The sequence below is a fragment of the Rhynchophorus ferrugineus genome, unplaced genomic scaffold, assembly GCF_030347505.1.
Source record: "Rhynchophorus ferrugineus isolate W39M unplaced genomic scaffold, kcgeb_rfMv2 rfM9, whole genome shotgun sequence".
In the NCBI taxonomy this organism is placed as follows: domain Eukaryota; kingdom Metazoa; phylum Arthropoda; class Insecta; order Coleoptera; family Curculionidae; genus Rhynchophorus; species Rhynchophorus ferrugineus.
In genome coordinates this window covers 15,322,731-15,350,054 of record NW_027472588.1, presented here as the reverse complement: position 1 = coordinate 15,350,054, position 27,324 = coordinate 15,322,731, and the positions used below count along the sequence as shown (strand labels likewise).

The 27,324-nt window shown below is 31.0% G+C and overlaps 2 protein-coding genes across 3 annotated transcripts in view; one reads left to right on the top strand and one right to left on the bottom strand.

Annotated features, from left to right (window-relative positions):
- The window catches only part of jv (javelin), a 155,900-nt gene extending 139,241 nt beyond the window's left edge, over nt 1-16,659 (top strand). Inside the window, exons 3-5 of the mRNA XM_076413361.1 lie at nt 11,393-11,635; nt 12,000-12,203; nt 13,947-16,659. Of these exons, the coding sequence (XP_076269476.1) occupies nt 11,393-11,635; nt 12,000-12,203; nt 13,947-16,479 (2,980 nt within the window). The 3' untranslated portion in view covers nt 16,480-16,659. The remainder of the gene's footprint in view (nt 1-11,392; nt 11,636-11,999; nt 12,204-13,946) is intronic.
- Nucleotides 1-27,324, bottom strand: part of MCU (Mitochondrial calcium uniporter) — a 204,944-nt gene that overhangs the window by 166,551 nt on the left and 11,069 nt on the right. The gene's annotated exons all lie outside the window — the stretch shown is intronic.

The following is a 27,324-nucleotide window of genomic DNA, read 5'->3' as shown; positions in this document are numbered from 1 at the left end:
TGGAGGTAAAACGAAATGATACAGTGATGTTTACATTATGTGACCGTTATTTATTGAATTAATATAAAAATGTAGAAACTACAAAATAGATAAAACGGATGGCAGCGATGTTACCTGGAGGCGAGGCTTGGGCAGTCGATGGTGGCACGTTTAAACCAAACGATGGTCGGTTACTAAATCATTGGAAATACCCTTCAATAACATCCCAAATAAACGTCTCGGAGTTGCCATTGTCATCGGGTTCAAGTTGGCGCTGCTGGCACCCCGCCCGTGTTCAACATCTGGGATTATATTTCTGGGTATTTTGTAGGCCGTTATTCCACTATGTAAAATTCGACATGCCTCAAGGTCGCTAGAGTTCAATTCAATGTTATTCAAAACTCCACAATTATTTAGTTGTCATATTATCGACAAAAACTGAATAAGGTTAGTAGGAAAATTTTGATGCATCGAGCATAAAACCCGAACGATTACTATTTGTTTGGATTTCTGCAACACTCTTTGAAAGTGTAAAGCTGACTTCAAGAAAAACTTGTCAAAATAACTTGGTTCAGTTGTAGAAATGTCAGAAGTTTTAGTAATGAATGATGACTACTAGAAAAGTGGCAAAGGGTCATAGATCAAAACTCCATAAGAATCGTTGATTTTATATGAATAAATTCGCTTTGAATTTAACATAAAAAAACAAAATTATTTTTCTCTAACTCATATTATATATATATACAAGGAAACAAGCTGTTACTGAAATGAATCTGAACTAAAATTGCTGCTATTTTACCCTCATCACGAACTTATGGTGCAATAATTCCGAGCGATAAAACTTATATAAAAGATTATTTCCCTTTTATGTTCATCGATTAATAACGTTTAAAAGGTTTTTTTATGGTACGTGAAGAATATTCGATATATTGCATATAGATGTACACACCTTACGAAGATAAAACATTCTGATAATACCTTAATATTAGTCAAATATAATTAGGGTAATTGCTTTTAGTATGATAACAGTAGCCAATCAATCAAACGATGCGCGAAATAGTGGTAATAGCTAAAACTGTCTCAAATATCCAGGTCTTAACCCCTAATTATCTGATCAGCAATAAAAAGTTGGATCTTGTTTTGTGTGCAGTTGAATATAAATTAACAGGTAATGACTGAATATTTTTATATCAGCATCTGTGTAGTTTTATATTTATTTTAGTGTGATTACATTTAGTTATCAGAATTAATTTTTGTCACTATCAAATATCCCACATTTGGTGTATCATATTTGTTTATTCATGTTTTTCATCGAAACGCTTCTTTAAAAATGTGAAAATACTACTTTTATCTAACGTATTCTTAAGAATATATAATCAAATCCATTATTACTCTGTTGTTCAATAAATTCATAGAAATTCGATACCATCTTTCACAAAATTCGTTTTTTTTTACAGATGACATAACTTTATTTTGTTGTTGCGGGATATAAACTCTGTCTTCAACATAATGCAAAATCCTCTGTAGTTAAAAGGATCGGAAGGATGAGCCATTAGCATCTTATAACAAACAAAATTTGAGCTCCCTAACATTTTAGGAGCTTTTCTTTCAAATTCTGTCGAAGTACCCATATTGTAAAGTTTAAACAGATGGTTCTAAGACCTCTATATAAAGTTGGCTCTGCTCTTGCTAGTACGTCTTTTAACATATTCGCAATAAAGGATGTTATGTTCTGACTTATGTTCTCCGACTCACGAAACTCTATGCAAATTATTGCCAATGCTTTTTCTTCAAATGCACCAGTGGTTCAAGTTATCTGCTCTGGATTTATCAACATTTATGTCTGGTCTGGTTATCTCCAAACAAAACTGCATCATCTTAGTCTGGATTCCCAGCTATAAAGGTACTTGGGGAAATAAACTAGTTGATAGCGTTGCAACAGACGCTAATACAAATGTCCAACGAATCGCAATGTTTAATGTTTGATTTTAAATGTTGTTCTCGTTTTAGTTTTCGTTCTCTTTAGTTCTTTTCTTTATTAGTTTTACGTAGATAGTTTCCCAAAAACGCTAAAACTTTGACGAGATTTTAAACCACAAAGTTAGTAAGTGATATAAACAATCTAAAGAAACAGCAACTGTATATAAATTTAATATATAGTTAGTAACTAGAAATTTAATACAACAATATAAAAATTGTGACTGTAAAATTAATTAAACGAATTTTATGATTGGTTTTAATATTACTGCTGAGACTTGATGAATGATTAATTTAAAATAAAAGAATAAGATGTGGTACAAAACCGACAGTTTTACTTTGAAGCAAATTTATGTTCTGAAATGAAATGATAGATGATAAAATAATAATCTGAGTTACAATATGTTGCTGGTAATAATTAATTTAAAACGATGGATTTTAGAAGATAATATTGTATCAAATGCTGTATTGTATAAAATTGCTGCAGTATCAACTTAAATTACAATAGCTGTCTACATTACATTTGTCTATAAACAAATGGCATACCGTATAAAGCCTGTACCATTTCCCACTGTCCTCGAAAGATATATATATGTATAATTTACAACACCGAGATTAACAGGATCACGTACAATTAACGAAACGTACAATAAATTTCTGGTCAGTCAGCTGTTGGCTCCGAAATGTTTCTATCCCTAATAAAGGCATAAAAACATGATGTCGTGGGAGTTGTTTCGAAGGCAGTAAAACGGATAGCGTATCATCTGATAAGAAATAGTATTAAAAGGCATTTAATTACTTGTGAAACATTTAAAGATAACGAAGAAAATGAAATCTGGGTGTCGTATCGAATTGTAAATCTCAGTTTTCTGTATATTAGAGATAAAACTTGAAAAACAATATTTGTCTACAATTTCTTAACACTACATTTGCGAATTAGACAGAGTGTAATATACAAGTTAACAAAAAACATGACAAGTTTTAAGGCGAAGAAGTGTTATTTGTAGTAGAATGACAATAGAGTCGAGTTGGTGGTCAATTGATGTGGAAAACAACTGTACTCAGAAAGACCTTGTCCACTCATTAGAGGTTACTCAACAAGCAATTTCCCATCAATTGAAAGCCTTGGGGAGGGTTTAAAAAGGACGTTCGTTACCATATGAATTAAAACCTAGATACGTGGGTGTCAATTTTTTCACATGTCAGTAACTGCTTCAACAGCAGAAATGAAAGGGATTTTCACATCGTATAATATTCATTATGACTGTAACAACCTCGGCAGTAATGTGCTACGATTTAAAGCCTAAAACTTATCTTGAAATGCTAAAATGGGACATACTATCTCACCCGCCGTATTCTCCAGATATTGCTCTCTTGGATTATATATTATCCGCATGTTACCCGAAACATGTTACCAATGTTATGAATGAAAATGCAAAGTATTTCTTCGGATAAATAATGGCGGTTTTTCCTTTGTAGTCCTGATATAATAATAATGTATAATTAACTATTATTTGATAGATATATTTTGCTTAAAAACTTCCGTGAAATATTATAATTAAAATTAATATGGTGCTATAAAGTTCCATTCTGTCCAACTATCCATCCTTGTAGAACAAAGCATATCGATCTCGTTATAATCTAGCCAATTACGAACATTATAATTAGGATAAAAGTCTTTTCACTTAAACTGAATAAAGAAGGCGGTAATTAATCTGCGCAATGCGGCTGACTGTACTTGATAGTTTGAAATTTAGTAATTAATATTTCGTTGTTAGAATGTTAACTGAATTTTCCTCTTCTGTCACTTACAAATCTCTCAGTTTAAGTTATGAAACATATAGGGTTTAAAACAAAAACTTTTTACTAATTTACTAGAATACTATTTTATTTTAATGACGACTTGTTGAAACAACTATATCGACAGTAACCTGCGATGCTTGTGTTGAACTGCGATATTTGTACCAGGAATTCACGGATTGCGGATGTTTTGCTAGGCACGGATGTCTTCTAATTCTAATAGTATATGGTTAAGGTGATCTCAGCACCTTCAATCCACTTTTGCTGATCGTACAGCTTGAAGTTTGTTATATTGAAAATTACAATTATAAACAATCACAAACATAAATGTAGAACTATATCGCTGCATTAATAGACACAACAGTATGAGGACCTGTCGCCCTGACCACTACGTCAATCAAGCAGGCTGAAATGTCGTAGTAGTCGCCTTATATAACATATATACATTTTGGAAGTCCCTGAATAACAGAAAAATATAAAGTAATAAAATGAGTGTAAAAACACGTCAATTATTAATTTTTTATTACATAGGATAACATTTGGAGGGTCATTCCCAAGAAACTCTATTCAATCGATATATCTATTTAATGTTTTACTAATGCAAAATGAATAAAAAATAAAAATCAAATAAAAAAAATTCGATTTGGAGGCGTAATAACTGGAGATAGATTAGTTCGATCTGTTATTATCATTAGCTGAGCGTATATTAAAAAAGAACATAGAAGTTCTTTTCTTATACCTCTGGCCGCATATTGTAACTGTATGTAGGGTTACGTTAGGCTAGTTTTCCTAATTTTTAGTGTTTTCATATAAGATTCATACTGTTGAAACATGTCATGCGCATTTGTTATAAATAAGCACTAATCAGAAGGAGCAATTTCTGGCGAATGAGGCGGATTGGATGTGACATATCATTTAACTGTCGGCCTATATGAAACTATTCTCCATAAATTCTACAACATATAGACAAGAGTTGTCATAGCGTTTTTGCTCAATTAATTTTTTTCTTCGATATTCATCTTAGGCGGATTAATTGCAATTTATAGTGACCTTCAAAAATATTTTTTATTCGTTTAAACTTCCATTTATACGTTTTCATTCACTTTAAACATTCCGTTTGACTTAAGGTTTACTTAAATTGACTTTTCCTAAAATTAGGCCAGCACATTCACTGGTATATTTGCGTTAAAACTATCATATATTTCTACGAGCAATGAATACTCATTAACTACACGGTAGTTTTTATTCTAGAAAGTTCTCATAAATCACGCCTTAACTCGAAAACATTTGTTTTTAATATAAAATAATTTGCTTTTAAACAACGCTTAATCTTTAACTCTCGCTTTAACGCTTAAAAGTAAAATTTTAATTATAAATAAATGTATTACTGTATTACTTCATATTTAGTGCGAGTTGCTCAGAAATTATATTGCCTCAACGTTGATGTGATACTATAATACACTAATTGGTAGAACACCAAAAGGTAGAATAAAAAATAAGTTATAGACTTCTGTGCCGCAAATACATTGTTGCGAAAAATTGCCAAAATGCAAAACTGAACCATACTATGATTTATCATCTGATCACTTGACAGTAATCTTAACAGTTAATTGTTATTTAAATATTATCAATAAAACTAAACCGCATTCTCTGGATAATACTAAAACTCGCTAGATATGAATTTAAAAAAAATGAATAGTTTAATATGACTAAATTTACTCCTTAAAATTTAGACATATACAGACACAGCAGCAATAACTAGAACAAAAAACATACAAGATACAACATGATATGGAACTCATAGTTCGTATATTATAAAGTTAACTTCATATTCATCACAATTAAACAGAAGAAAACAAAACAAATATCGACAAGGTAATGATAAAATTGAAAGAGTTAATTAACAATGAAAAAATCAAGAAATACAAAATATATTTAGTAGATCTAGCACCAACTGATGCAACGGAATCTCTCTCTTTTCACTTGGAAAATGGTCCAAACCTCAGGATTCTCTAAAAAGGAAAAAATCAGAAGACGTCTTCCCTATCGCCCTATAATTATGTTGCCATATAACATCCCTTGTAATATCCATAGTTTTAGACATGCTATAAATTGAGAAGCACAAAATAATCAAAAAATAAAGAAATATTATAACAATTGAGCATGTTCATAGATTGGTCTGCTGTATTTTTCAACATATCTCAAACTTTTAATAAGGTATGGCACACTGGATCTCAAGTTAAATTGAAAAAGCTTCTACCCACCGGCACCTACAGCTACTAAAGTGATACCTCACAGATATACATTTTACTGTGAAACAGGCTTTTCCTGGACTAGTGTATACTTATTTGTAAACCTAATAGCACCATTCTAATTCAGTATTCAGGTTCTACCAAACTGAACGGTACCTAAACAAATGCTTTCATTCATTATATCAACATCATGTTAGACAAAAAGCAAAACACATTAGAATCAAAATAAAACAACAATACTAATTAGTCAGAAGAAACTCTCATCTTGATCTAAAATCAAAGAGATTGATTTATCAGTCAATTTGGACCTTTGGGGTGTAAATATGAGGTTGCACTAAAAATTCAAATCAACTAGTCATCCAACGCTGTCAAAACAAAATTCTTCAATTAACTATCAATGCCTATCTCTACCAACGAAAAACTGCACGACGATCCAAAGTTATCCAAGATTTCGCCTTAAAAAACGAAAGAAGATTCATACTAATGTGGAAGCAATACAACTACTGGACAATGCACAGGAAAACAGAAGATTGAAGCGAACCAAACCATACGAACTTATATAAAGTGTATACCTTTATGGTAAACTATAGCTTAATTATTGATGTATTTATCTCGCACTTGTTTTGCTAGTGAATTAGTCCAAGTAAAAATGAAATGTAGTAATAAATTAATTTATTATTAATATTGTACTAAGCATATCTAATAAAGATGTTATCAGAAAAAAATTCAATATATCGCTAAAAATGCTTTGTAAAGTAATCCCAGTTGTTATAATAATTGTAAACGAAGTAACATATTCTGTGATTATTAAGTCGAATAAATGTCCAATGGATACTGATACAAAAATGTATAACCTTTTTATTCAGTGATATGCAGAAGGTAATTTCGAGCACGTCCATGGCGATGAGTAGCCTGTCGCAAACAAGGACTTTAATTAATTCTGATAATTAATAAGAGTCGAATGTCATTTGCATACATAATACGTTAATTTCGTTGGTGTTGTCGTAAAATGGGTTAATGCCAAATAAATAAATAAAACCGAATAATTGTTATTTTAAACATATATCAAACAACACAACCTATCTGTCGTAAGAATTAATATTAAAGGTCGAGTTTAACTTATGTTCTCCACTGAGAATATATTATTATTTGCATTGTCTGTTTGACGACAGGCAGATCCGAAGTTTATTGATGAATGAAGTGATGATTATCATTTAGTGACGACAGTCCATTTTTTCAAAAATCCCAGAGGGTTATCGAACACGACGAATAACTGATATGAAAAAATATTGAATGGACTGAAAAATTGATTATACTACAGCAAAAAGGATACTTATTCTTTAGCTATAGATGTCACGGTTAAAAAAAATTAATATCTTACTAATATAAGATAATTTAATATCAGATATAAATAATATCTTAGAACAATAGAAAATATTAAGTATAAATAATTTTTGTTAGAAATAACTGCTGATAATAATCAATTAAGCATGGCATTACCATTATACAGTAACTTCAAAATAACAGGCAAATGAGTAAAAATAAAAAATACACTAGGTTGTTCAACAAACGCAACTACTGGAAAGCAATAGAACTACTGGAGAACGAACAGGAAATTAAAAGGTTGAAAAGCAAGTCAAAGTAATCAAAGCAATCTAAACTACACGAAGTTGTGTTAGAACATTTACGTGTTACTAAAGGCTTTAGTGGAAGTTGGTGGACTCTAGTACGGTACTAATTTGATTTTTATTTGGGAAATACATGTTAACGTATTTATATCACACTCGTCTTACTTATGAATAAATTCAAGTGCAATCTCAAGCAGAAGGAAATGAATTATTTATTACTAGCGTTGGGAACAATCGACTGAAAACAGTCGAAACAGTCGATAGTCGCAAAACAGTCGATAGCCAAAAAACTAGCGACTGAAAATAGTAATTACTATTTCCAATCAAATGCAGGATTCGAGTGTTTTTTTTAATTCGTGACGTCAGACGAAGATGTACGAATTCCTTCCTGTACAAATTGTGAGAGTGGAAAGGTCGGAGATAATTTTTTGAGGAAGTTAATTTTATATGTGGTTATATTTTCCAACGGTAGTATAAGCGAGGCGGAAATGTATAATTCCTTCACGAACTAACTTTAAAAATAATTACTGAATACTATTATAATAATAATACATAACATGCTAGTAATAATTTAATTTTAAACAAAGTAGAATTACTTTTATATTTGAATGTTCTGTGGATCTCTAAAAAGAAATGGAATCTATCAATGGAATGGAATAATACCCAACAAATGTTTTATAGTATTTCAATGTGTTAATTGTTATTTTTAAATAATATACTAAAATAAACATAGACAATACAATACAACTTAAACAAAACCTAAAAACTAAAGATGTACAATAATCAAAAATACTATATAAAAATTAAAAATATACCTAATTATAGAAAAAAAAACTAATCCATGACATAGTTAAAAATGATCTGAATAAAATGATATAAAAGCTTTATTTATTATTGAACGGAAATATGTTTTAACAAAAATCGAGAGAGTAATGGAATTACGTAATATTGTCATAAAAACAGTCAAAATATTTTACTATTTATCATTCCCAATTTTAACATTTTTACCCTATTACATTAACAATCTTGTAAAATATCGTAACAAAATGCTATAATATTAATATACAACATATTGTTATTTACAAGCAAACTACCAAAAAAATCATAAAACTATATATATTACATATAAATCTATGTAGGCATAAATTGGGTACATTTTTGTCAAGATCGCGACTAGGACCACCGAGCCAGAACCTTAAAAATCAGTCGAGGGAAACTAGTAGAACCAAAAATAGTAACTAAAAGTACGACTAAAACAGTCGATAGTAAATAGTAACAAAATCAGTCGGACCGAAAATAGCGACTAAAAACAGTCACTGATAAAAAGTAGTAAAATCAGTTGAACCAAAAATATCGACTAAAACGGTCGATAGTAAAAAGTAGTTAATTACTAAACAGTCGATGGTCAATTTCAGTCGACAGTTTCCAACACTATTTATTACTATTTTAAATATTACTTAATTTAAAACATTTATATACCACTTCTTCGCAAAGAGTCTTGATGCACAAGAGTGATATTTCGACTTTAAAACAAGTTAGTGGCTAGAAATTAGCCAAAGTGTTAAATAAGATTTTTTAGAATGCAAGAGGAATTTTGGCTGTGGATTACATCGAAAGCTGGTAAAGTAATAAATTTAGAACATTATTGTTCCTTTTGAAGCAATTGGATGCACTCCAAATAGTTTTCTTCTTATTTCCCCAGCACATTTTTCGACCAGCTTAATGCAGCAGATGCCGGAAAAGATACAGTTCAAATTTGCACAGCATTACTACATATGAGAAATTATATTTTCTTTCATCAAACCTCTATTGTTAACCTTGCTAGCCCCAATAAATCTAATAAATTATAGTTTGAACTGATTTGCATAAAATCTCAAATATCAAAAATCAACTTAAAGATCTCAAAATATGGAAAATAAAATATTTTCTTCTTCAAAAAATAAATAAGGAACTCACTAAAAAGTAAACAATAATCAAACTTTTAATAGATTTTTAACACAAAAAAAACGTTTTAAAATAAACTATGTACATAATAACCATTGTAATAACAAAGTAAAAATAAACAAAAAACTTATTTAATCTATCTACTACACGTATTTTATATTCTACTATATACCCAATTTAGCTTAATACCTACCTAAAACTATATGAAGTCTGTGCCGAGCAACAAATTAGATTTGTTTTGCTCCTAATTTAATTTTGTATATATGTCACAAAATTATATTATTATTTTTGTATTGTTTAAGCTCGGCACCGACTTCAAGCTCATCAATTGGTAGTATTAAGCTAAACTGTTGTGTATATAGTAGAACATAATTATGTAAATATTTTATTTTAAAACGTTTTTTTAGTGTTAAATGTCTAAGTTTGATTAGTGTTTAGTTTTTAGTGAGTTCCTTATTTATTTTTTGAGGTCGGTTCACTTTTTTTGTTAAAATATTTTATTTTTCCCTATTTAGTGTTAAATATGTACTCAATAAATTACGCAGTTATTTTATTGTGTATTACAATGGATATCAAAGAAAAAGTAGAGCTCGTATGAGGAAAAATAGGAATAAAAAACAATGATTGAAAATAAGGAACGTTTGAGGCCCTGGGGTCTGCTTTCTAGTCTAGGTGAACAGCTGCCCTGTTGGGAATTGAATCCGCGACCCACGCGTGGGAGATCAGCGTTCTAACCATTACATCATAGAAATGTTGGTTACAATGTTTCTACGATGTGTCATATGATATGGTTATTGCTTAAAAAGCCAACTGACTGGCTTTTATACTGAACTACTTCCGATTTTTCGTCACATCAGTTCAAAAAAATATGCGAAAACCCAACATATCCTGACTCAGTTCCAACGGGACCACCTCGGAAGTGTACATTTTCGAATAAAAATGTGTGAAAACATTGTACGTGCTTTTAAAATCTGAGGTTTTCCCTCGATTCCCCCCTTCCGCCCATCAGATCCTAACTTGATTCCAATGGGACCATCCCGGAAGTGCACTATTTCGAATAAAAGAAGATTTTTGAAAATCGGTCCATAATTGACAGAGAAATCGGCGAAAATACATTTTTAAAAATATACAGCCGAACATAGAACCTCCTCCTTTTTCGAAATCGGTTAAAAATTCTTGCAGTCAGGATGTGGAGGATATAATGTAATGATAAAATAAAATGAATATTCCACCAAAAAGCCTTTCATTAGAGTTAGATACTAACAAAATATTTAAATTAGTTACGGATAATATTAACGACCACATCAATAAATTATAGTTAAATATAAATTGGAACCATTCGCTAAAAAATAAGTTCATTGTTTAAATGCCAAACGAATTGGATGTTTATCAAGCTATTGATTAAAATATACGATTAATTGCATAAGTATTATATCAAAAGACTATAATAACTCTTCCTAAATCTGATACAGCAAGACGCACTTGCAAAAACAATACGATAAATTGAAAAGAGCTTTGAATTTAATTGGCAAACATTCAAAAATGTAATTCCATTCTTCTATATACATAGACATATGAAATACATTAATATATACATACAATTATACATACATAGACATACAATTGGATGTACAGAGCCGCATATGAATTAAAAGAAAAATGATACAACTAAAATGAAAATAGGCTGAAAATTGATATAAAATCGATCAGATAGGTGGAACTAAAAGAAAATAAACATTAAATACGGTAACTAGAATATAAACTTCCTCGACAATTAATTAGAATGTCCTAATGAGTGCTCATGTGTTCCAGGGACCTGGCGGAAACTCGTTTGCAATCCAGGTACGTTCCCGGAAGCTTGGATAATATATCCTGCACCCCGTGGGAGGATCTTCATTTAGACGAAGAGCAATCGTCGCTGAGGAGAACACGAAGTTTGGCGATATCTCGAGAAAATCTATTTTACAGTTTGGATTATACTGATACTTACGACAATAAAACACAGCTAATACCCAGAGCTAAACTAGTCGAAAAATCTTTCATCAGAGATACATGGTAAGTAAAAAGATATCTGTTAAAACCGAAATTATTAATGCTCTATTATACTATAATATTAGATCTGTAGTTCTGGGTGATTTTAATAGTTCTTCAATTAGACAGATAAACAATCGTGCAAGTATTTACTATATATCTTGAGAAACATTTAAAAGACATGAGAACGGATGTTGATTTTCATAGAAAAATTATGTACTTTTTACCATAATCAAAATATATGTAAATGTATAAAGGTAATAGTATCTCTGTATAATAAAGATGGAGAAAAATAATAATATAAAGAAAATAAAATCCCACTATACAGCCGAACACAGAACCTCCTCCTTTTTCGAAGTCGGTTAAAAAACTGATATTGGTATTTTAGTTATAGGCGGGGATCACACCAAGAGGATTTTAAACCAACAAACAGATTTTCAAAAAGAACATCGGTACCAACTAAGAAGACAAACAGTTTGTATCTGGAAGAATCCACTTACAACGTTATCAATCAGCAATCTGTCATCAGTAAGGATAACGCAAAAAAGTCGACATTTTCCAAAGAAGACTGTTCCAAATACAATGGTTATAGGTAAGACATTTTTATTTTTGATACAAGGGAAAATATTACGTTATTAAAATTATACATATATGGTACTTAAGTATTCTTAAGATAAATGATCAATGGATATGGCAGATAGTGTTCTCAGTTTTAGAAGATTATTCACTTAGGACAAACATACTTATAAATTAAAGGAGGTATAAATACATCAATATAACTTAAGCTAATAGTAACACTTACACACTATACAAGTTTATGCGGTTTGGTTCGCTTTAATCTTCTAATTTCTTGAGCATCATCTAGTGGTTATATAGCTTCCACCCTGCTGTGGTTTAGTTACCTTCGTTCATGTTTTACAGCTGTGTCGAAATCATCATGCAATTCTTCGTTGGTTATGTAATCATAAGCGTTGGTAATTAATCTTTTTTTGACTAAGTCTATTTTGTAAGCTTTGATGCTATCCCATAATTGGATTCCACAAATCCAAATAGGCTTTATTTTTAATTGATAACTCAATATCTTTGATCTTAAATTATGATAGAAATAGCTTCCGATTCACAAGTACTCAGTGACCTACTCTGTTTCTTTTACCTAACGTGAGGTCTCTAATCTACAATCTACAAGATGGACGCCGACGTATTTCGGTGATTCTGTTTAAGACATATCTCAAATGATTGAATTCAAAATTAATTAATGTAAAAAATATGCATATTCTGTTTTGACTAAGCTGGGCGAATATTTCTGAATTTTCACTCCAAAGTTATTTATTTAATTTATTTAGTGATCAATTTTTTGTTACGTTTCTTCAAGTTACATGATATTCGAATAATCAAAACTAATCGAAATAATATACTAAACTCAAAAAAGTTGTAAGTATTCTCATGTTAATATAAGTCGATTTTTCCAAATTTTTCAAAATCAGTTTCAAACCACTACATGCCTATCATTCATCAGAACGCTCTTCGATTATCATGATCTTCTAATGTTTTTTTCTAAAGTAATATAATAGACTGGTTTGTGTATCACTACCTCCACTTGTTAAAACATGTTATATATTAGTGTATATAAAAAATCTTTTCGTTTTTTCCGATAGTTAATTGCCGTTTTCCGAACTGAACCTCAACCAGGAAAACACAGGTCGCAATTACACCACAAGACAATTGCAAGAAAGGGTCACACTTCGAGTATTACTTGTTGTATGTTATTATGTATGTTGGGGAAAAGTGAAAAAAATTACTCGATATTTTGCTAGAACAGGAAATAAATTACCCACTATGGGCTGATTTTTACTAATTATGTCTGGTAGTTGAAAAAAAAATGGATGCAAATAAACGACTTGTTAAAGACCTGCGAAAACCACTAGATTCGAGTTTTTAATCGACAACCACAGAAGTTCTTCACTAATAGCATTATAATCGTAAAATATTGTGAGAGTGAACCATACTTCGTTTTTTAATATATTTAAATATATTTTCAATCAGAAACCACAGAAGTTTTTCACCGATCACATCATAACTCGTAAAGTATTGTCCATAATAATGGATCATATATAATTTAAATAAATTCATTTTCATATCATAAAATATCAAGTTATAATAATATTTAATAAATTTCTCTACAGACAATTAATATTTTTGCTAATAAATAAGAATAAATGATACATTATTAAAACATATGAGAATTATTAACCAATATTAAATAATTAATATTTTTCCTTGGCCCAATACATGGTTGCACCAAACCAAACCTATAATAACACATAATATTTTTCAGGAGATCCAACGAGGATTTGATCCATTTAACCTACACGAAACTCACTCCGCGTTCCGAGCTCGTTGACCGCGGAACAAAGGAGATATCGATAACGTCGAAAAGAAAGAGCCGGTACCTGTCATTAGACAGCATCCCGTGGAATATCAATACTCAACACGAGAGCATCCCCTACGACGAAAACATCACCTTAAGCAAGAGGCCGGATAATTCGCAGAGTAAACCGAGAACGATCAGAGGCTCCCCTTTGTATTGCAATCCAGACTACGAATGGAGCTTCCCTTCTGACAACGAGACCGTCAGCAAAGAGACCGAGAGCTTCACCGAAGCAAATTCAAGTTTCGAGTTTGAGACCAATACAAATTGTGACGAAATTAAGTTGAACAACGAGAAAATTGCCAAGCAACTGCATGAAAATATAAGAGAAGATCCATCAGAGACGGGCCCACTGAAGTCGGAGAATACAGTTGAAATATCGGAGAGTCCTAAAGAAAATCATAATCACAATTACATCAAGGACATTTTAGAGACACAGAAGGGATCCAGAAAACCACTGCAAGCTTTCCTCAGTAAAAAGTTTTCGAATTTCACTAGGAAGAGCACCAAATCCAGTTTGATTTCGAATCAGTTTCATTCGCTGCCGGATATAACAGCGAGTAAAAGTTTTGAAACGTGCGAAATAATCGATAGGAAACTGAGAAAGTGTGAAAAACGCGGCTTGGAGGCTAAACTGGAAAATCGATTTATCATTAATATTGGACGACATTTCGATATAAACGGTCGATCTAATCCACCACTCGATTTTGAGGTGAAAATAGCGAAAGTACCGAAAAAGAAGAAACATTCGACGCACAACGAGCGTATAGAGAGGGAGTCGGAATTTAAGAAAGCAATAGAAAGCATCAATCAAACGTTGGAAAACAACGGTTTTAAAACTGACCTTAACAATAATATTAATCAAACCGACACAGAGGACAATATGAATCCAGAAATGCAAGAAAAAGTTGACAACGTGAGAAACTACTGGACCAAGATAATGAGGTGCGAACAGGTGGAGGACAAAACCGAAATAAAGAACGAAACCAACAGTATAGTCAGCGATGTTAAAAAGAAATTCGAGCCGGCGGAGCCGATAGAAAAAGTTCCGAGCAAAGTCCAGCTGACGAGGCAAATGTTCGAACCGAAAAAGTCAACGGAAAAGGGGGGGAAAATATCGCCGACCATTAGAGAAACGTGTAATTTTTTTGAGAAAACACCCACCGAACTGACGAACGGTTATGAGAGTTTATGCCCCAGTTCGGTGGAGATTATCTCGCAAAACGACACCGACGAAAAGAAACTGTCCAAATGCGCTTTGAGCGCCTGCAAAAACAAAAACAGGAAGTCGGTCACTAAGTCCAACAGCATAAGTAATCCTGACTTTGACTACGTGCGATATAGAGTCGTTAAACCAGACTTGTTCAAAAAGAAAATCATCACTAACTGCGAGAATGAGTCACAATTCGATGGTCTCATACAATACCTTGCTGATTATAGTATACAGGAGCTTCTCATCGATAACAATATAGTGATCATTGAACCAATACGAACCAAAGCTAGTATGAACGAGAACAACCACAAAAAAACACAAAAGAAAGAACAGAAAGCTGATGACGCGCAAGCCAAGGAAGGTGTCAGGAAGCATTTCTTCTACAGACCGGTTAAAGTCAACAAAGAGGTCATCGACGACGAATTGCCGAATCCAGAAGTGGTACGTCAAGCCCGTGAGTTCTTCCAACAAGCTATGTCGAAAAATAGACTTGATATCAAAGAACAAACCAAAACAACTTCCCATGATCCGGACAAAGATAAATGTAGCGTATCGGATTCCGAGTCAAATAGTACAGATTTCGATAATAATGACGATTATGATTCTATTGAGACGAACGATTGTTGTAACGAATATGTAAGTGAAGATATTCTCGAAAAAATACGACAGTACGGTACCACCATAACTTACTACGGCGGCAAAATTGTAGACAGACAGTACAATCAGTCGATTCTCACTAAGGTCATCATGAACGAAATTAAAGACAACCAGAAACGATGCTCAAACTGTTGCACCGATGATGATATATACGAAGGACTGAAATTTAAACTTATCAAATCAAACAGCTGCAGCAGTCGGTTAGAATTAACCGGTAAGAAAGACTCAAAACGAACAAATAAACAATATAGCAACAATCAAACTGACATGGAAATTAATAACAACACAATCAAAGAACACGTTGATAACAAAATAGCGGAAAGAAGACATTCGGATAAAGATGCCATAAATGAAAACATTAAACTCAAGCAAAGCCTGATAAATCAACCGAGAATCATCGGCGAAGAGATGAAGCAAAATGATAAAAAGCCCGACAACGATTTTATTAAAATAAACGGACACGAAATAAGTGACTACGAGTACCACCAAAAACTACCACAAAGAAGAAGGACCTGCGACATGGAATTTGAAGCATACGAAGTGGCATCCCCTTGTGAACTCATCGACTGATGCTTTAAATTAATTCGAGGACTGCTTAGTGACTGTAGTGATGTGATCTATAAAAAGGGTTTACTGTAATTTACATTAAATTAGTAACAATGTATTAGGAAGGTAATTTTAATTATTGATGTATCTTAGGCTTGGGCACATAATTTTATATATATGGACAATAAATATCGAACAACTGTTTATACTTTTATTAAGTAAAATTTGTAATAAATAAAGAAACAATAAAATAGTAATAGGATCAAATAGATCAGTAGTGAACACATTTTTAAACAATAGTTTTCAAAATTATTAGAAAACAGACAGAGGAATTAATTTTATTTTTAATTTCTTTCTGAGTATCTTGAATACATAATGTATTAAATTGAGAGACCGTTATAAATAATACAACCAACATAATGATATATATACCAGCTAGCTTAGTAAATACTAATTTTTATCGAAAACTGATACGAAATTCGCATGTTTCTTGTACTGAAATCTAAAATTAACAGACATATAATTGTCGTACGAATCTTATAGCTTCTAAGTCTTAATATCCATATGAGAGCATATTTAAAAATAGGAAAACGGGTGAAGGGTGATTTTAATTAAAACAATTTTCAACTACACAAGCTTAAACATTTGGTTTGGTTGAATCTGTCTTTTTTTGCCCAATTTGCTGTTTTGTACCAAAATTGCATTATTTCAAACGCCAAAAAAAAAGGATTTGAAAGAAAATCTTATTTTGCATATATAACATGTATTCACATCTATAACATTTAACTGTTATTTACTTATTTATGTTAATATTTTGTTAAAATATTGATTTTATAAAAAAATTGTCATCATGACCATTAAAATAAATACTGTTGTCGCTCATGTCTTTCCCCAACGTTACGAATCTTGATTTTATTATGATTAGAATCTTGAAGTCACAGTATAAGTACCTGACAACCTTGTCATGATTAATCAAGTATCACTGTTTCTTTAATTACGTGCTTTAAGTGCATTAGTTATTGGACAGTAGAAAATTGAATTAATGAGTTGGCCGGATTCTAGCAGCTCATGAAGAACAATTTTCTTTCAATCTCTTTCTTTTTAAACAGATAACGTCACTTTTCTTGATGATATTTGCTTATGAAGATTCTTCTGGTTTCAACCACGACCTCTTTCACACATTATTGTCGTCAGAGACCTACTTGTCATTGTAACTACTCATTTGTTTCAAAAATAGCTAGATTTTGTTTTATTACATCAGCGATTCACAAATGGTATCTTCTGGTATCTCTATTTTAAAAGGGCAATACATTTTGACCGAGAAGACGAATGATGCCACTTGATATCTAGAATATTTTATGGACTGTTATCTTTCAAAGATGACAGTATGACTTGAATAAGTATTAATAGAGATATGCAACTTTAAGAACATTTTTCGCAATCTTATATTTTATTGTCAAATTTTAATTTGGTAATATTTGCACTAGTAAAATAAGTGGTAACGTAACAAAGCATTACGCTACAACTCTTTTGTTAAATGAACTTCTTGTTTGATCTTAAAAACAAAAACAAAATTGTAGAACAAAATTGTAGTAAATAAATATAGGTGAATGTATAACAATTATAATATGTTATAATATTATATGTATTAATAAATATATAGAGATCTAATTCGAGATCTAATAGGAATTAAAAGCACGTCGAATAACAGAATATAAGAAAATGTTTTAAAATATAACAGAATGATTAGACGATGTAAAAAAATCTAATCAAACCAGATGATCCCTGGCACATGTTAGGGTCTTAAAATAACAAAGAAAGAAAAACAAGAGGGAAACCTTTTGAGGGATCAACCTGTGTGGTCTGTAACTTAACTAAATGGAGAAAAAAAATTAAATAAATAAAAAATTCTTTATATCCTACTTATTTTACGTCAGCTATTCTGAACATAAAAGAAAACAAAATACGTCTTTTCTCATTCAATTTTAAAAGAATTAACGGCAAATTGCTCGGGTCATTTGAACAGGACCATAGATAATAGACCATACTAGAGAGTGGTAATAGACGAATGGAAACTGCGTCAAAGTTTTGATCAAAGAGCATAATAATTAACAAAAATCACAGACAGAATTGTAAATTAAGATCTTAAAAATTGATCTTTTTTAGTTACTACTAAATACAACTAATTAAAACTCGAAAGTACGGTATAGAAAGTTTAAGTTTGATTTAAAATTTCCGAAAATATAAAAAACAGAGTAAAAACTTGTAACATGTTCTCTAATAATTCCCCAACTTATCAATTAATGATTCCATAATTCAGTGATGTAACACTGTAATGTTTTAATCAAAAAATCTGTAAATATCAGATTGTAGTAAGTATTATCTCTTCGTTTGATTAAATTTACCTTCCACGAAATAATTTTTTGTGCTATAAAAATAATGTGAAGCCAGACGAAGCTACATACATCAAATAAGCTGGGTTGAAAAAATTTAATTTTTTAACTATGCAATCTGGTGCATTATCCTGATATAACATGTTCTTTTCGTATTAATCAGGTCTTTTTAATTACTTCTTGCATCCCATGGAAAATAATGAGAATTTATTATTTTACCAGTTTGGAGGTAATTCCCAAAAAAAATTCCCAAGTTTCTTGGTTAATTTTGGCAACGAAAACTCTTTGGAGCTGATCTTATTTTGATTCAGTATGATGTAAACTCAAGCCTCATTCATAGTGACTAATTTTTTTTGATAACATCTTTATTAGATACGCCAAGTACAATATTAATTTATTACTACATTTCATTTGTACTTGGATTGATTAATTCACAAACAAGACGAGTGCGAGATAAATACATCAATATATATTCCCCAATTATAAATTTATAATAACTTAAGCTACAGTTTACACTAAAGGTATACACTTTATAGAAGTTCGTATGGTACTGCGTTGGATGACTAGTTGATTTGAATTTTTAGTGCAGCACCATAGGTCCAAATTGGCTTTATGATTGTCTGATAAATCAATCTCTTTGATTTTAGACCAAGTTGAGAATATCTTCCGACTAACCAGTATAGTTGTTTTATTTTGGTTCAAATGTGTATTGCTTTTTATCTAACATGATGTTCATAGTGATTAAATGACAGAGATAATATTTTAAATCATTTTTAAAGTTGTGTTCGAATGTGTTTTATTCAATCGCCAACAATTACTTAACTGATATCAAAAAATTCCTCAATATACAGTAAACAGTATAGTTACACAGCATAACAGAATGTAAATATAGATATTATTAAATGAATGAACAAGGTTGATCACAAATTAGAGAGCGATAGAATACTTATATAATATATAATATTTACTACATATAGAGAAGAAACGAGTTTCAAAAGACAACTCATTTGAGATAATTGATAAAAAGCATATGGGTCCTACAAGCCAATTTATTAGTAAAAAGGAAGTTCAAGATATATCAATTATATTTTCATCTTATAGAAAGAAAAAAGTACTTATTACATTAATATAAAAGCCAAAACTATGGTCAAAGGAACATAAATAATATCGATGCGATAAAGTCATTGTTCCTAGCGAATCACGAAGTAAAATTAATAAAATGTCCATGTTAATATGATATTCCTCATAACCCATATACCATATTTAAAAAAAAATTGGATCAACAGGTAATAAAGAAGCAATCATATGACGACGTAACATGCTGATATTACAAAAAATATTAATTGAGGTATAATTCTAGTAGAAAATTCAATGATGGCTGTACAAATTAGTTTATTTGAATGCATGAATGACAGTATTGGCATTCTTTACTCATAGCGCCAATAACAATTTGCAATATGACAAACAATCCGGTATAGTAACAAATGTGAAATTGTGAAACAAAGACTAGTCGGTATAACTTGCTTATTCCTTGGTCAAGTTCTTCACTAAGTTTCTTTAAATCTTGACTGTAGATTAGCCCTTATTTTGTAATCACTAATGGATCAGTTTTCACGAGTACGCAATAAAGCACCCCTTTCATATTCCAACATATACATGAGAGAACGTTATTTAAGTACATTTCCTGATTTGGTGTCGATATTGCCCGATATCTTTCCACGTATATATTTAGGATTCTCGCAAAAATATACCTTTCATGCCCTGTGATAATTTTCTGTAAAAAGTCATTTCATTGTTGAATGAGTAACCACTGAAAAGAACCTGGTCATATGCTCACGTAGATTGTGATCGACAAACACACATGCTGACTGCTAGCGGAGCTCTAAGTGCTTGTTGCGTTTGCATGGCAATCATTAGGATTGATGGCGACTTTTGAAAAATCACTTCGCTAAAACGCACCAATTGTGTACGCGACATTGTTTTGATCGCACTGGACGGTTTGAAGAAGACCTATTCATACACATTTAAAATTCCAATTAAATTATATATTTTCCTACCAAGGCAAAGAACGAGAAATGTGCTTCAATCTTCAAAATCTTTATTTCTGTGAAAATCACTTTGATAATAAATATTTACTCTGTTTTCCTGTACCTTTATAATGTTAGTTATACTGCTGATAAAATTTGAGGTTAGGTTAGTCTCTAATAACATGGAAATTATTTTAATCGTACTATAGGTTTAGTTTAACAAGATTTTGAGTATAGGCACTTAGTTACTAGATACTTAATTCCTTAAAAGATTTAATTGACATTCAGTCAAATAATAGTTACGGTTTGATTCAAAGTATGCAGTCGAGTTAGGTTATTTATATTACATCATTCTATGCTATATTATTATTGCAAATTAAAATTTTTGTGATTCTTTATTACTGTTATTAATATAAATACTTTTAAAGGTGTCCAAGGTTCAGCCAGAACATAGTGCCGAACATACTGTATATCAGTTGCCATCATTACCTAAAAAATTGTCGAATCAATGAATCAAATAAATAACAAATATTGTAGATTGGTGGCATATTTAACGACATTAACTTTCTTGAAAATTAGTTAAAAATAAAAAATTGTTTTGTATTAAATTGCCATGTCCAGCTGGACTCTAAAACTACTAAAAAAGAAATTCCAATTCTGATAATTTAAACTAAAAATAACTAAAATGCGCTAATAATTAATAAATTATTACTTCTTGAGTTTATAAAATAGTTTACAGTTAAAATAAAATTACTTAATTAATAAAAATAACTTATTAAAACATATTTAAATATAGTTAAAATTACTTTAGATCCTTGTATTTACGTGGCAGAATGCAAAAAAAAACATTTATTTTTCCATTGAAAACGAATGTCAAGTAAAAACCATCGTATCAAAATACGAAAGGCGAGTGAATTCTGCCATTTGATTCCAAAATCGATAAAAAGACGGAGACAAAGTGGGACTTGTTCGAGTTTCCCATTCGGAGCCATCAAAAACTTCGCCAAATATTAATCTAAGCAACCAGAAAACATCGTCAAACCAGAGAGAAACATTGATAATTAAATTGTTAAAACTAACAATTGTCGCTAAATTTGATTAGTAAGTATAAGAAAATTAACTGATTCAATAAAAATTTAACTGACACTAGATATTTAACATCACACCCTATTCAATTATAAATGATAATTGATAAAACAAATAATACAAAGAGCACATATTCTACATTGTCACTTTTATATAAACCACCGAATCAATGAGAACGATAAAAGAAAACAATATCAAATAATGAAATTTCTGAAGTTAAAAAAATTTATGTATAAATATAGCCTATATTTCAATCCTGTGAGCCTTTAACTAATATATAGTCTATTCAAAACAACAGTGAACTCACGTCATTATGATGTCGAATGTATTGCCTATCACAATTTGTCAATTCGTTTCAGAATCAAGCAATATTTTCATTCCTATTTTATTCTAGTTAAAAAGAGATACAATGCTGTCTCGTATGTTTGAACACGGTTATAACTCTGCAAATGCTGGTTATAATGTCAAAATACATTATATTTTATAACATCACTTTTGTTTCATTATTTGATTCAGATTAGAATTTTGTTATGAAGCCAAAAAGGAACTAAAACTCAAAGATCATAACATTACATGACGTAAGTTCACTGTTTTATTAAACGGGCTGTAATATAATATTCTATAACAATTTTAGAATTATATTACTAAAAAATTAGGGTCCACTTTAAATTTTTTAAGATTAAATCTTGGATCGCTTCGTGTATCCATTTGATTTCGAGGTCATCGTACAACTCTTCGTTGGTTACGTAGCAATAAGCACTGGTAATTATTCGTAGAACCTTGTTTTCGGTACGTTGGACTACTAGTTGGTTTGATGATTTAGTGCAACCCCATAATTGCACCCGATAGGTCCAAATCGGCTTTATGATTGACTGATAAACCAATCTCTTTGATTTTAGGCCGAGTTGAGAGTGTTTTCTGACTAACCAGTACGGTTGCTAAACTTTGTCTTTGTCTAACATGATATTTCTAGTTTAACCTACCATCGAGATATATTCCGAGGTATTTGGCTGATTCTGCTTGAGGAATCGGGCATCCGTTAAGTGATACAATTACGTTTTTATCATTTCACCGCAAGGCAAAATTAACGTGGACAGATTTAAAGCTAAATTCTAGTTTCCATTTGTAAACCGATACAAAAATGTAATAAAAACGATTAAAAGATTTCTAAAACGGATTAGTACAAAATGAAAGGATGGAATGTTAGGAAAATGAAAAAAAAAGGATGGGGAGTTTAAAAGGGTATTCGAACTTTGCTGTTAACAACTAATGAGATTGAAGCAGACGATTGAAGTCAGGAAAAATTGACCTAAAGTGGCTGCAAAATCTAAAACATCTACTGACCTTGCCCTTTCTGATTATCATTTTGTCCACTCTCTGCAAACCTTCCCTTTTAATGTAAAGATGCGTTCAAGAGTTCAAGTAAAATGGTAAATTAGTACTGTGCTTGCATATATAATTTATAAAAATAAATTCGGTATGAAAAATAGGAAAACAACGAAATTACTTTTTCTTTAACCTACTAGAATGAAATAATGTATGAAACAAATGCATATGCATATGCATGCATATTACATTAACGTTACATTTAAATGAAATAAAAGAATATAGACCTATCTTACTGCTGGAAGTAATATTTCAGGTATTTAGAGAGAACTGCTGTTGAACAGAATAAAACAGATTATAAAGAGAAAAAAATCTGATACCTACACACCAGGTCGGGTTTATTAACAAACATTTAAATATTGTTTCGTAGAATTACAAATATAACTGAAAAAGCCTATGAAGGTAAAAATGTATATTATTAGATGTAGGATAAGGCTACGATAAGGTCTGGCATGGCGGCCTTACATTACAACCAGAATGTTTAGACACAAAGGAGGAAGGAAGAGGAAGTCTATTCTAGAATAGAAGAAGCTTAATCAGGTGTACCGCAAGGAAGTGTATTGGGACCAATTATTTACCTACTCTACACATGAGATATGCAACAAATGAAAAATATCACGATGTCTACATTTGCCGTTGACACTGGTATTCTTGCTGTCGGAGACAATAACGAAGAAGTCACGACAAAATTACAATAGCCAAGTGACAATATAAATAAGTGAACCCAAACCTGGAAAATTAAAATTAACATGCATATACAGTTGACGTATAATGAGACCGCTCAAGCACCAATAACAATAAATAATACTATGATTCCATATAGCAATAACACAAAAATTGCTGGGAGGTACATGAAAAATGGAAAGAACTGGAGTTAAAATGTAGGTAAACATCTTTATTAGATACGCTTAGTATAATCTTAATTATAAATTAATTTATTACAACATTTCATTTGTACTTGGATTAATTCACAAGCAAGACCAGTGCGAAAAATATATCAATATGTATTACTTAATTATAAAATTAGAATAACTTAAGCTATAGTTGACACTAAAGGTATAGACTTTATATAAGTTCGTAAGGTTTGGTTCGCTTCAATCTTCTGACATCCTGCGCGCTGTCCAGCAATTGTATTGCTGCCACGTTAGTATGATTTAGTAATCTTCTTTCGTGTTTCAAGGCGAAATCTTGGATAACTTCGCAAATCCATTTGATTTCCAGGTCATCGTACAGTTCTTCATTGGTTACGTAGCGATAGGCATTGGCAATGTTGGTAAATGTATTGGTTAATATATATAATAAATTGCTTGGTACATAATAAAGTCCTCCGAAGTATTATGCGCAGTAGGTGCACCCATATACTACATATACTATACTACATATACTACATATACCCATATACTATAAGCATGTGGACAGACTCGATTCTCATGTCAATATCTAAGTAACACAACTCTTGAACACCAGAACAGGCCACAGACTCAAACCATTTGATTTTGTTTAGTGTAGTGTAGTGAGGTGCATTTAATAGAAAAACCGCACTGTTAATATATAAACATTATTACACCATAGACTAGATAACTATATTTAAGTTATTGTAAAGACAAATTGTAGGTTAGTGGGCAGTGATTAGTACCAAAGTAATAAGTAACTTTAAAAAAATTATTTGAATGATATCTCTTTGTACTTTTAATAAGTTACAATAGAAATTCGTCATTCGATTCATTGCATGAAATTTTTCAAATAATTTAACCACAAGAAAAATTCCAATAAATGCTTTGGCAATAGACCAAAATGGAAGAATCTATCGACACAAAACTATTTAAAGAAACAGTAAAGCAACCGTGAAGCGTTAATAACTGCTAAATTGGTCTAATTTCTCTGTCGTTAAGACAAATCGTAAACTCATTATGGGTGAACTGAGAATCTCATAAACCTATTTTCCATTTGCAGTCTCTGGTTATTATGTTCTAAATCCGATAGAATATTCAGAATGCAGAATTTGCATAACATGAATTATCATAAACTAGATATATCTTTAAGTTTCACAGATATTTAACGATGTCAGAAAGTGATAATTAAATAATAAACATGTAAAAGTTAATCTTGTTTTCGAATAGCGATTAACCCATTTAAAACAGAATGTGTATATACTTTAATCTATTGGTATGTTGGCAAAATATGTGAACCAATACTTTAAAAATTTTCTTCATGTCCCAGCAAGGATAGAAGCACTAAAGCAACCTTCAGCTTCATACCACCCTTCTTAATGAAAAATGTCATGTTATTGAAAGAGTGTTAAAAAAACTTCTAATGTTAAAGTAGGATCTATCGCTTAAAATAAGGTGAACGAATTTTTCAAAACCGCAAAAAATTGAATTTTATTTCGAAAAGTTAGTAAGTTAGAAAAAAACAGTTGTCTCTCTGTAAAACGCTAGATCACACTGACTGGGTAAAAAACGAGACAAATTGGCTGGGCAGTTTTTGGTGCATCCACTGTACAGCCCGGGTCTTGCACTGTCCTACTATAATCCATTTCTATCTTTGCAAAACCCCTAACAAAGCTCATTAAAACTTAACTTATACTTCTAACCAAAAAAGCGTCAAAAGCTCATCAATCACAATGACGCATATATCATGGATCATCATTGATTAGTGCTTCTCCACTATATCATTGTTCTGAACACCTGTGTGTGTTGTGAATTTAATTAGATATTAAGTGAGTTTATGTAGAATACATAATATAAACGTTAAAATTATAATAAATCAGAGGTATTAAAAATATGCGCCAGTTTTCCAGGTCATAATTGGTTAAAACAACTAGGAAAACCATTTCAGTGAAATTTAAAATCAATATGCATGAAATAGAAATCGAATCACTAGTTATTTTCCGAATAGGATAAATAATGAAGCAGAAAAATTACATTTTCAAATTTTCAGTAATATCCAATATTCCGGTTCCAGAGGTAAAATATTGGTAATTTTGTTATGCATTTTTTAATGTTCTAGTTTTGGGGATATAATAATATAATCAATGGAAAAATTATCTTTTCCAAAATCTGTTTCGAATTAGAAATGGTAGTTTTCAAAATTACAGAAATATATATTGAAATTATTTGCCTATCTAATATACTGTCTAGATTTTAACCCTAAAGGTTATTACTTGATTGCAGACAACTACAAATACTTGGGCTTACAAAGACAGCGAAAATATTTCCTAACAGATAAACTGAATATTCACTAATGACAACTGATAGAAAAACTAAAACTTATTGTGTATATTTGTTAAATTAATAGTATATGATCATAAATTGCGTAAATCTTTTCGTCAAATTATTTATGTAACTCTTTAGCTCAATTGGGTAGAAACATACCTGAAATAGGCGAGGTATTCAGAAGAAATCAATCACTATAATTAAGACAACGCATCCAATCACAGTTTATCCTCCTTACAAATGAGTAATAATTGAATAGAAGCACGAATTGTACGAACATCCTGCCTACTCGTTAGTAATGGTATGATTTAAGATCCTAGCTTGATCTATATTTACCTAAGAAACGAAAAAATATATATTATACTTCTTTAGTCATTGGCTGCTTGAGTGCGAAATGATTTGTTGAATTCGACTTTGAGTATTCTTTACGATATATTTCGCATTGCAGAGCTATATGGTTTGAAAGTAACAAAGAAAATTGTGACTATATTGTAATATCTCAAAGTCATGCATTTAGAGCAAGACCAAAAATTCAGGTGTTCAAAGAAAATTCGGCCTTTATAGCGCTTATTTAGCCTTATTTCAAGTCTTACAAATTTTACAAATTTCTCCCAGAGATAGTAGATAGTATTAGAAATTATTAACATGTGACAATCAGACTGCACACCGCAAATATTTGGACATGTCCCTCTAATGACAGATGAACTAATAGTTTACAGCTCCAAAAATCCATGAATTAAAATATACAGAGACACTTTCTCG